Here is a 13,410-nt window from a genome sequence, read left to right on the forward strand (position 1 = left end):
TGAAATTTTTCAATAAAGATTTTACGAATTTGAGTACTTGATTTTACGAATTTCGTGATAGGTCCTATTTTAGTAAAAAAAATACTTGGCTTTATGAATTTTTTGTTTGATTTTGAATTCCACTTTTTTCTGTGTGTAGATCAATAATACTTTCTAACGTTTTAAGAAGAAAGGAAGATAGACTAATTGGTCTAAAATCCTTTGACTTCGTGTGAGATGTCTTTCCTCCTTTGGGGATAAAGACCACTGTGCACTTGGTCCAAGGTATATAAGTCCATTTTAGACAGGCATTATATATCCGTGTTAGCCAAGGTATGAGATGGACAGCATTGTATTGCAAATCCGCAGGTATTCTACCGTCAGAACCCGGTGACTTATAGGGGTCGTAGCTGTTTATGGCCCAGTTGATCCTATCTTCATTTATGGATATTCCTGTATCAACCGTTTTCCGGGGATTGACAGCCTGGAATGTGAGTGGGCATTAAAACTTCTAAGGTTTCTCAGCTACTGCCACATGGTTTCTGAATGAAATATGGGACAGTGGACGATAAGATTCTTCGAAGGCGACTAGTCTCAGAGGAACCTTCTACGCCGCTACAGAAGGTTCTTGTAGATAACATTACCGTGTTGAAATAATGACTTCTATCTATCTATATCTATCTATCTATCTATCTATCTATCTATCTATCTATCTATCTATCTATCTATCTATCTATCTATCTATCTATCTATCTATCTATCTATCTATTTAACTTAGAACTAACGCAGATGATATGTAGTAGTCATTGGAAAGTAAGTTGTTATGTAAGTACATGTCATTACCGAGTTTTTTCTGAAAAAGTATACTTTTCGGATTCTTTGAGTGTTAGTACAGATCACGCAAAACTAGTATATTGTCAAATCTATTCAATCGTCTATGGACTAATCTATTGACCAATCTATTGGCTACTGTATTGGACTAATCTATTGACCAATCTATTGGCTAGTGTATTGGACTTATCTAGTCAATGGACTAGTCGGTAGTCTAGTATATGGACTAGTATATAGCCTAGTGTATGGTCAATTCCATGGTCTAGTCTATTGATAACTCTATAAATTAGTCTAAGGACTTGTCTATGGACTAGTCTATGGCAACATTTTTAACTAGGTTATGGGCTAATTTAGTGTCTAGTTTTTCGGCTGCTAATGATCAAATGTTTTACTTTGAATTCAAGAAAATATTTTTTTTTACAACGAAGCCAAAAAAGATTATTTGACCTACATATCTACAACAATTTCCTAATTTTTTTTTAACGAAATCTGCACATCTAATTCAAATTGCCACCATCACTAAATTAAAAAAGTTCTTAGGTATTGGTAATAACAATAATAACATTCTAATTTCGAAAGTATGAAATTATGGAAAAATACTACATTTACTGATATTGCCTCTTACTTTAAACTTTAACAATTCTAATCTGAGATAATGTAAACAAATTTTAAACATTTCCTTTTGGCTACTTTCTTTGTAATGCCTTTCATTACAATTAATATTATTACTTTTTTTCGAAATCTTTTTTTTTTTTATTCATACTTTAATTATGTATAAACAACTCAAAAATCCACAATATAAAAGTACACACACAACCACTGTTTTGTTCAGATTTGTGGTACTCTTTACTCCTCATCTATTTTTTTTTTTTTTTTACTTTTATTCATTTTCATTTATACCAATCCGACCAACTGGCCAACCAACCATTTCCATTTTAATGTATTTTTTTCTACTTATTATTAAAAAAGTATACACACGGTATAATAATGAATAAAAAAAAAGGAAAAAAAAACCTCTTTGCAACAAATACCCTCCCTCCCTACGATCAGACTTCTTTCTTTCTTTCATTCGATACATTGAGTACAGAGTGTTGCAACAACACAATAACGAAAATAATCATTATTAACATTAGTACGAGTATGTATGTAGTTGTGTGTATCTGTGTGCTGCTATTGTATTAAAGGCGATGATGAGTTTTACTGGTTTTTTCATTGTATGGAGTACATATTTGAAAAATCTCTTCATCTCTACCAGGCCATGGAAGGAAGGTTTTGCTTGCATCAATTACGCAAAATGAAATGAAAGGAAAAAACAACAACAACAACAGAAATAATAGCAACAGCAATAGCACAGAATGTGAAAATAAGTACGAGTTACGAATAATAGTAGTGGCTGGCGTTTTGTACATACAAATCCTAAATGAATGTATATTTCGGTATGAGCAACCTAAAGTATCGCATTTATAAAGAGCCGTATAGAATGTACATACATTCATAATATGTATGTATGTACGTATGTATATTTAGTATGGTGTGGCATGGTATGAAATGATGGTATTGATTGTACTCTTGTACTACACTTATTTTTGGTTGCAATAATGAATAAACTCATGTATGGATGATTGTTGTATGGTTGGTTGGTTGGCTGGATAGCTGACTGACTTGACTGCCTGGCTGGCTGGCTGGTGAATGATAGTAAGTATTATATGGGGTCCGTATAATGCGCAACGCCTTAATGGCAACGTCAAATTTTCTGGCAAAACAGGGTAACGATACCCGACCACTTACGTATATCAAAATACAATACACATACATCCAAATGATGTTCGGTGTAATTTTAGTGTACGAATATGTACGTATCTGTACACTACTGTTGTGTATTAAACATTTTTGCTACAATAACGATACATTGTCATTGACAGTGGGCTTAAAAAAGTTAAAATATAATAATATTTATTTATATGTAAACAGCAACTAATTTACTTAGATAAAAGTATTAGAGGTGGTTAAAGATGTATGAACGGTTTCAATTTCCAAGACCCACTGTATTCTGGTTGCATATCAAATTCTAAAACAAACTAGCCTTTTTCGTCTTTCTAGGAGCTAGAAGTAAAATTTTTTCATAATTTATCTCTATTGATAAGGTTTGTTTGGTATTAAAATATGTCGCCACGATTTGTCCTAGACCTCTCGGAATATACTTTAAACTACCGTAAAATGCCCCGGAATACAGTTAAAACTACCGTAAGTATATGCAAATCGTTATAAAAGTGAATAAAGAACATTGAATCATATGACCCAAGAACCCATATGAGACTTTAAAGTTCATAATTGTCTTAAAAATACCAATATAGAAATAAACTAAAATCTCTCTATGAGGTCATATTTTCCCGAATATCTGGTAGGAACTATAGACTATCTTTTACATCAAAATTTCAAATGAACGAGATGCCACAAAATATGTATTAAAAGTTGCATATCTCAGAAACTGCAACAAATTTTATATTGAAAACTTTGACATTCATATAAACATATAGGTACAAGATGGGCGGCGTAGCTATAGTGGGTGTGGCATCTTCCATATAAAGAAAATCTTAAATTAGTATATCTGTGAAAATTTATCTACTATAAACCGTAATTCGGAGCCACTTTAGTATCATTATGAATATTTAGGGCAAAAAATGGTCGGACTAGCAATAGGGGAGGCGTGGCACCTCCCATTAGGGATTAAATACTAAAATTTGTTTATTTTGGAAACCATTACAGATAGAATCTTCAAATTTTTAACAAAGAACTTAAACATCCATGTGGACATTTGGTGGGTCAAGGAACCATACGTTTGAAATAAATACCTGCACAAGTTTGTTTATATGAGAAGCTATTGAAGCTCCTCAAAATTTGCACGAACAACATTGACATCCATGTGAACATTAGGGGGCGTGGCACTTCCCATATGAATTAAATACAACAATTTCTTTATCTGGAATTTGAAGCACTGCGAAAAGTCTCTTTAAGAACATTTATTTATATTTTTATGAAATATAGAGATCCATTTTCCAATATACCCTGTAAAAATTTAGACTACACCGCACACGCGTGTAACGAATACTCCTCAAAGAACTACGATAGATCCAAAACTAATCCAAATATATGGAAAAAACATATTTCATTTAAAATTATGATGTCCTAGGTGAGAACCACGTATTCCATGCATGCATTACATTAGCATAATCGCAAAACTACTCCCTTGCTAAAATTATGGGAGCACATGGTGCCCAACATGGTCCTATGTAATGCAGACTAAGGACCCTGTTGTTTAAATATAATTTTTTTGTTTAGAAAAGTATAATTTTATTATTATTTATTTTATAGAATGGTTCAAAAAATGGGTATCCGTAGCAATATCCCAGGGGGTTCGCGAACTCAAATATAATCCTTAAAAGCCCTTTTGAAAAACATCATACTCTAGTCCCACTGTTTAATATTGTTTAACTGTTGTATTCGTAATCCATTAATGAATTATCAAAACGAAAAGTAAATAGATCTCGCCCAGCTGAACATAATGTGGCAATAATAATACAACAACAACAAAAGCAACAACGACAAAAGGATATAATAAATACAACAAGCAAACACAATTCAGCTGTCGCACTGTTGGTTGCCACTGACTAAACGACTGTCAAACAAGCTCTAACAGTTCAAACTGAAAAAAAGGAAAAAGAAATTACAAACAAAATCATACACAAAACGACGAACTTTATGTGTATTTAAAACGTCAGTCGTCGTTAGTCATATCATCATATTTAATAGCTGAAACATACTTACAGACGTACATACATACAGTTATGATATGTCATTGTTGTTGTTGTTGAAAAAAAATAACACTAAAGCAAAAGGAGAGAAAGAGCAAGAAATAGTTTTATTATACTGTTGTTAAAACAGTGGAGGTGGTGAAGAGTGTGTGTTAAATAAGGAAAGATTGCTTGCTTGCTTGTTGTTTTTATTGTAGAGAACATAATACTGCTTGTTAACGAGACTTTGTTGGAAGGGTATGTATAAATTACAAATGGCGTCGTGTTAGACAGAGAAGACTATATTTCTATGCTTGGCTAAACTAAATGAATGTATGAATGGATGGATGGATGTAAGATCGAAAATGAGTAGAGTGAAGTGAGTTTTATGTTGACGCCTTCTTTTGTGTTGTTTTCTATTGTTTGTTGTATATCGAGAGCACACACACTGGGTTTCGTTTGCATCCATTTCAAAATACACTCAGATTGTATCTGCTATTGGAACGGTGATGAGTTAATTTTAAATTTGAACGCATCGCATCAATGATACTACAATTTTTCTCGTCATTGTTATTTAACGTATCTAAACAGTGTAAACGTGTTTTTCTTTTCTTCTTGTGTTGTCGTCTGAGATTTAGATTTTTAAACGTTCCGTCGTAATCGTTTCGTTTACGGATTTCTTTACGGTTTTTTTTTTGGATATTTGATATTTATTTTGGTTAACCTAACCATAGTTTTGTGAAATATATATTAACGGTTTTTTTATAAGTTTCTATAAGTCTAACGTTTATCCCCGTTCGTGTTAAAAAGAGGAAGTGTGTGTTAAACCATAAAAAGCTGATCAAGAAAAAGAGTTTTGTGCAATAAGAAATTCCTTAAAAAAGAAGAAGAGTAGAAATTGGCTACGCCAAACAAAGAAAAAAGTGGATTTATAACAACAAAAACTATACAAAAAATGTACTCCCTAACTTGTTTGGTTGGTTAGTTGACTGGCTGGAATGGTTGACTACTGACTGACTTGCCATACCTACCCATACTCGTGTATACATTTCGTAGTAGTATCAGTAACAAATTCGTAGTATTGCTCATTGGTATTCAGCCACTTGGAGCTAGTTTGTCATTATATCCCGTCTAATGCACAGAAATCACGGCGCGTCTTGATCATATACATATAAAGTAAATGACTGATTGCTAGTTAAACCAGCAGCAGCAGCAGTAGCAGTAGCCGCAACCAAATGAGGAATCTTGTGATTACCACTTTTGGAGTATAAATTTAATAACTAATGGACTGTGATTTGGATAGCAGTGAAAAATACCTATACCTACACACAACCTCAAACATTCAAACATACATTTATAAAAATAATGCTACTAAACAGCTACTGTATTTAACTCATTAGCTAGTTCAGTTAAAACCAGCTAAGTGTATAAAACCTCTTAAATTGTGGCCAAAAAAAAAATATATAAATTTATAAATTTTTAACAAATAAAATGTTTACCCCAAACAATTCGCTAAATTCTTAAAAATAAAAAAGATAACAACTAAACTTTAGCTAAAGCCCCTTTTTCTTAAAAGTAGGGCTTTTAAATTTTACAAAAAAAGAATTCATTTAAAAATAATTTACAAAAAAAATCTCCTCGTAGTGTTTTGTTAAGTTTGAAACGTGTTTTCGAAAAAAACGCCACTCACAATTAACTGTGTTCCGTGTATAGTATGCGAATTAGTTCACAGTGGATTCAACGAATAAAATGGCCGTTGGACCGACGGAGGGCAAGCAACAACCTCCAACAGAAACCTTTTCACCCGCACCTGCACATCAAATCATAGCACCCAGCCCGATATTGGCTGTACCGACGCTTGCCTTTTCCGCTGCTCAAGTGGAGATTGTATGCAAAACATTGGAGGATTCTGGTGATATTGAACGTTTAGCCAGATTTCTCTGGAGTTTACCAGTGGCCTTGCCGAATATGCATGAAATATTAAATTGTGAAGCTGTGCTCAGGGCCCGTGCCGTTGTCGCCTATCATGTTGGAAACTTCAGGTAATTGGAAAGGAAAAATTCGGGGAAAGTGTTTTGAGATTAAAAATGGTATTGCTCTTTCGGATAAATACAAAAATAAGCGTTAATTAGTTGGTTTAGTTTACGTTAAGGAATGATATTAGATTCTTAAAACTTTACATCAGGGTCGAATAAGCTTTCGTATCGAAAATACATATTTCCAGAAGTAAATAAAATATATTAGCTTTCCATCTAACGATAACGAAATATCATCTAAAAACTATATATTATACTCGATCATGAAAGTGGTTATTCGGTTCTAGATAAAATTCGATGATTTTTGTTCTGTTAACCCGCAAGGATCCCTTTAAAATTTAAATTGCTTCCACATTTCAGCACTAAATCCACACAAACTTAGACATTTCATATTCATTTCATATTAAAAGGGCCGATAACAAACCGCCGGTAATATCTTACGACAACTGAAGGCATAACTTTATTTTCAATTGTATTAGGATCGTAACATCTTGAATAAGGCGTTTGCCAAAATATTTAATTAAAAAAGAAGTGCGCTGGTGCCATTTAAACGACTTAACTCTAGAATTCAAATTATAAAACTGTAAAAATTTTATTTTGAAGATCCGACGGAAGTTAATACCGTTAATCTGACAATATATTTACCGGTATAAAACCATTAATTTCTTAATTCTTGATATAGATACGGGATAAAGTTTGAAGTTAATAAAGATTTCGGGTGCCTCCGGGCCTATTAACTTATTAATTCTTGAGATAGATACGGGATAAAGTTTGAAATTTACAAAGATATTGGGTGTCTTCGGTAGGTTAGTTGGTAGTGTTCTAGTTTAACAGTTCGAATGTCATGATTTCAATTCCCAAAGGCTCTTGTAAAGGAGCGCACAACGGCCCGGTAATGGAAATATATCTATTTCTTCGGATCTGATGTTAACAAACATCTCTCTCTACTTTAGAAATACCTTTCCGATGTCTTTAAAATGTTCAACCCAGAGGCCAAAGAATATACATTTCTCAAAAAACCGGATCTGAATTCGGAATATCATCTTTAGCTTAGGTTTTTGAGATATAGTGATCATATTCGAGCCGTTATAACTTCGCAAAGATACCTTTATTTGTAAAATCTGTTACATCATCTGAAAGTCCAATCAGTTGACTTTAAAATAAAGGTTTAACATCTTTTATAACTTTTTCACTCTTAGAGATATCTTAACCTAAATCGAAACTTTCAGTTAATATAAAAAACTTTATAAATCTGTCTTCGCCCTATTATAATGGCTCGAATATGGCCAAAATTGGGAGTTTTCAAACTTTACGACGCGATATATCGATAAATTGATTTGATTGAAAAATTTAGAAGTCAAATTCGGTTTTATACTTTGTAAACTTGGTCTCTGGGTTTCCACTTTCTTCAAATTTTGTTAGCCTGTGTAATTATGGAGATACCAACGTAAATCAGAAATCAGTCAAGTGTTTTAAGATTCAGATTTCGAAAAAATTTATTTCTGAGAATGAAACCTTCGATTTCGATATCAAGGCAACGGATTTTAACGAATTACTTTCAAAGCATCAAAGTTTCTTCTACCTAAATAATAATTTCTTGATATAATAATGAATTAATCAAAATTTGTCACCAGTATTTTAATTATATATACGAGAATTTTTTAATTATATATACGTAGAATCAGAATATGTTCTAGAAACACCTAAAAGTTGTTCATCGACATCTCTCCCCTCTATGTATAGCTGTGAAACTAAAGCTTCCCAACTCGAAAGAATCTATTATGGAACTAGTTTAGCGATACAAAATGAATCAAAGAAAAAGTCGTATCGTTCCAGAAATTATAAAGTTTCCAAATGTAAACCCTTAAATTTTTTCTCCTCAATTCACGTAGTCTTGTGATTCCTATGATCCCAGAACTTTCCGGCACTTTCAACAAATATGATTAGATTCTTTAGCGGCCAATTCATGAGACAGTGCAGCGGCTTGTTCTAAGTAGGGTTTTGAAACCGATCAATCATCTATTTGTCTAAACAAATTGAAGAGTCAAAGTCGACTATTTTGTCCTAACAAAGTTGACTTTCTTGCAAGAAAACGTTCGAATAATTGACTTTGTAGATACAAGTCGAATTTTTTTGGAAAAAACGATTTTCTTGTTACGGACGGACACAGTTATATTTCTAACATTAACATTGAGATAGAAGTCAAACGAACAAAGTCGGAAGAAATCGAAAATCAACATTTCAAAATTGTTAAAAGTCGAAAATCTAAAACTTGGAGATTGCTTACTTTACTTCTATACCTCTCATATATGAATGATATACAATTTACTGAATAGGGCAGTTGTTTTCCCCAAAACGTGCTAAAATTCCCCTCCTCCAAACAAACAACCAGTATTACATTTCCCATTCTTGTCAATTAAAATATAATCACTTTAAAATTTACTTTACTATTTAACTTAAGGTAATATGATCTTTAAATACCAATAAATGAATACAACTGGAAAGGAAAAGAAAACCCAGAAATGATCTTAAATCATTAAGTGGAATTTGCATAATGAGAATACAATAGAGAGAACTAAACTTAAAATAAAAATGATCACTACTAAAGAGGATAAGGTTAAAAGTTTTAATGGAGTTAAAGCTAAAGTAAGAAATAATTTACTAAATTAATAAACAATGTGATTAATTTACCAATTAACATTTTGCATACATTTATTAAGTCCATTGTTAAAGCATTATTATCCATTATAATAATTCACAATTCATTAAATTGTTGTTGAAAAAAAAATACAAAATCAAGGGAAGGCAGACTAGTAAGAGAAGATCGATTAACCAGGCAACCGAGTGGAGTATGAAAAAAGCTTAACAAAGATTCTTAAATTTATTAGTGATGATGACGGAAAGGCTTCCGTTGATTTTTTCCTTTACTTTTTTTTTTGCAAATTTAAAGTGATCATATTACATTGCTAAGGAATTTCTTAAAAAAAATTTAATCCCAAAATTAAATGAATCAAAAAATTGTGTAGAAATATGCCAAAATTTGTAGGGTATTAGATTACCCATATTATTAATAAAAAAACACTTCTATTTAAATTTAGCATGTTGTTTTTTAATAAGGTATTACTTATTTAAATATTTTAAAATATGCAACCCAATAAGCAATTTGCTAAGAAAATCAGAAACTAATTTGGGACGTTCGATAAAGAGTGAGCTTTCGTCTAATAAAAAAACTTTCGATATGGAAAATTTTCTATTTTCATTATTTTACTCTTACACCGATACGAAAATAAATTGAAAATAATGAAAATCTGTAAATATTAACGAATCTGATCAAAATAAGTCCAACCAACTTCTGATTATATGGAAACCAAAGTATACTTTCCTGAAGAATTAAGCTGCGTTTTCATCAAAATTCTCCCATCAAATCAAGTTTCTCTGATATCGTGTCCATAAGTTTCAAACCGATACGATCATAAATTGAAAATAATGAAAATCTGTAAATAAGAACGAAACTTATGATAATAAGACCATCCGACCTCGGATGCTAAACTTTTCTAAAGATCTATCACATCAACTTTTTCAGATATCGAGTCCTAAAGTTTGAAAACCTATTGTTTTAGCTAATATTTAAGATTAAAATTTCTCGAAGAAGTAAGATGATATAACAAGGATTTAACTTTTATTTCAAAGTCGACAGATAAATCTTTCAGTTGATATAATACATATATAATGTTATATTATCATTATTTTACTCGTTCGCGATCATAAATTGAAAATAATGAAAATCTGTAAATAAGAACGAAACTGAATAACATAAGACCAACCGACTTCGGATGATACAGAAACCCAAGTCTACTTTTCTAAAGAATTTAGCTGCGCTCCGAAACTTTCATCAGAATTCTTCCATTATAACAACCTTTTTAGATATAGAGTCTTAAGTTTGAAAAACCCTTGTTTTAGCTAATATTTGAGATTAACATTTCTCAAAGAAGTAAGAAGATATAACAAAGATTTAACTTTTATTTCAAAGTCGACAGATTGATCTTTTAGTTGATATAATACATATATAATGTTCTATTATCATTATTTTACTCGTTCGCGATCATAAATTGAAAATAATGAAAATTTGAAAATAAGAAAAATAAGACCAACCGACTTTGGATGTCCCAAAAATCAAAATATACTTTTCTAAAGAATTTAGCTGCGCTCCGAAACTTTCATTAGAATTCTTCCATTATAACAACCTTTTCAAATATATAGACCTAAAATTTGAAAAACCCTTGTTTTAGCTAATATTTGAGGTTATCAAGAAGTAGGAATAAGATATAACAGAAATTAAACGTTTATTTTAAAGTCGACAGATTGGTCTTTCAGATGACATAAGAAAATTTATAAATGGCGATGTCTTTGCGCTATTATGGCTTCTCAAATATGGACAAAAAAATGTTATCTTAAAAGTGGTTTCAGTTTATTAACCTTGATATCCTTCCTTTATATTGTTAATGAAAAAATCTCACGCTATAAGATTTAAAACCAAATTTCTATTCCAATTTTTTTTGGCTTTTCTTAATACCAAATATTTGCTGGGTTATTTCGTATTATTTTCATTATATGCAATAATACAATAATTCTTACTCAATAACTTTTTCACATAAAATTTTTAATAAATAATAATTTATATTTATTATATATTTCCCTAAAAACTGTCATTGACAGTTAAATACTAAACTTGACAGCCAGACAAAGTTCTTGTGTATTAAGGAAAATAATATAATAAAAAATCTATAAATTTTGTAGTATAAACCCCCGTAGAGAAGTTATTATTTAAGGTGTAATTTGTATTAACACCAGGGTTGACAATTATGGGGGGAGTGTTTTCTATATAATTTTTTTCGATAAAAGTTTTTTTTTTAATATTGTTATTGTTACTTTTGTTACAGGGAACTTTATGCAATAATTGAAAATCATAAATTTACAAAAGCTTCGTATGGCAAATTACAGGCTATGTGGCTGGAGGCCCACTATATAGAGGCTGAAAAATTAAGGGGACGTTCGTTGGGTAAGTATTAATAGTATAGAATACATAACTTTAAACAATTTAAAACTAACTTATTTTCATAGATTTTATAACATATATTTATACTTTTCATAGATTTTATAAGAGATTCAGTTTCACAGTTAAATTGTTAAAGATTACAAGTGGAATGGTAGACTGTTCAACATCTAGATGTCCTGCTCGCAGCGTTAAATAACTTGACAGCAGTTTAAGCTTTAAAAAAAAACAAAATTCAACTCGCAATTCAGTTCGAAGTTGAGTCTCACTTATACTTCGCATAACTGTTCCAAGTTTGCATTAGTCTGTATTAACCGTTTTACTCCAAAGTAAGGTTACGTTTTAACTGGCTGAAATGGGAAAATGTTTAAAACACTTCCGCTCAGTTTAATAGTTAAAAAATACAGAGGACTGTTCATTTAGACGTCCAAGTTCAGTTCGAACCATTCAAGATCTAGACAGCTATTTAAGCTTTAAAGTAAAAAATTCGATTCGTAATTCAGGTCTAAGTTCTGGAACAACTCGCGTGTCTTTATTACCTCTTAAAGGCAACTAGGGCGATTACTGTTGTTTAGTTTTTGATAGTTCTGCATCTCACACGCACTGTTGTGATGTATTACTTCGTATAACTGTTCCAAGTTATATATTGTCTGCAATGTAAGGTTACGCTATGAGTGGTACATATCGTAAAATAATCAGACTGTTCCCAACACCGGGGAACGGTCTGACCATTGAAACTCATACTTTAAACTAGTAGAGACCATTAAAACTCCTTAACTATTACTGGACTCCACCTTTTGAAAACTTATCTAAGCATTCGAAGTTTGCAGTTTCTTATCTAAAGATATAGGTCCATAAGAGGATTTTGTTCAAACCAAAACCGAAATCAGCGCTTCCTCAATACACCAACAACTTCTATAGACAAATTGTATTTAACGACTAGAACATTTAATCCAAGTCTTCAAAGAACTTTTAGGAAAAAGAAATCTGTGACCAGATCTCAAATATTTCCATAAAGATTGAGGTTTTTCAATTTGTTTAGTTTTGTATTAAGTCCAGAGGGGTAATGAAAGAGAATTTCCTAAAAAACTTGAATCATATTTCCTTTCACAACAATCAAAAACTGACACTACAATTGCATTTTGCAATATGCACCAAGTCCATAAGAAAATTGTGAAAAATCCAGATAAGGTCTGGCTTTAGGGCTTTCAAATTTGGGTTTCTAATACTGCATATCATGTCTTTAAAAATATTCTTGAGTTTGTACACTAGAGAATTCAAATCTGGACTAAGAGAGGGTAATTTATGACAAGAAATATAATTGGGGAAGATGTTCCGATTTGGCGTTAAAAGCTAGCGCAAAGCTGAGTGCAAAAGAAAGGGAACCTACAAAATCTTGAATCATAAGTTTGTCATTCTGTTTATAATTTCCACAATATAATTTTGCGACCCTATAAAGTATATATCGTAAGCATAAATCGTAAGTCGATTAAGTCATGTCCGTGTGTCTCTCCGTCTGTATGTCTGCTGAAATCAATTTTCTGTAAACCCCAGATAACTTTGGGATCCTAATCTTTAATAATTCTATCAGACATGCTTTCGATAATTTTCTTAGTTAAAATCAGCAAAATCCGTCCATAAATAACGAAGATGAGCAAAAATCCGACAAAACTTATCGATAGCCCGCATAAGGACTTATTTTAGGGATTCCAAATATGGG

General features: G+C 31.6%; 1 protein-coding gene across 1 annotated transcript in view; it reads left to right on the forward strand.

Annotated features, from left to right (window-relative positions):
- Positions 1 to 5,108: 5,108 nt before the first annotated feature.
- LOC119616111 (protein Optix) overlaps positions 5,109 to 13,410 on the forward strand; it is a 30,582-nt gene continuing 22,280 nt past the window's right edge. Inside the window, exons 1-2 of the mRNA XM_037972316.1 lie at positions 5,109 to 6,643; positions 11,578 to 11,696. Of these exons, the coding sequence (XP_037828244.1) occupies positions 6,351 to 6,643; positions 11,578 to 11,696 (412 nt within the window). The 5' untranslated portion in view covers positions 5,109 to 6,350. The remainder of the gene's footprint in view (positions 6,644 to 11,577; positions 11,697 to 13,410) is intronic.

This window comes from Lucilia sericata, unplaced genomic scaffold (assembly GCF_015586225.1).
Source record: "Lucilia sericata isolate MDLA Ls3-8-SP2 unplaced genomic scaffold, ASM1558622v1 Contig000058F_arrow, whole genome shotgun sequence".
Classification (NCBI taxonomy): domain Eukaryota; kingdom Metazoa; phylum Arthropoda; class Insecta; order Diptera; family Calliphoridae; genus Lucilia; species Lucilia sericata.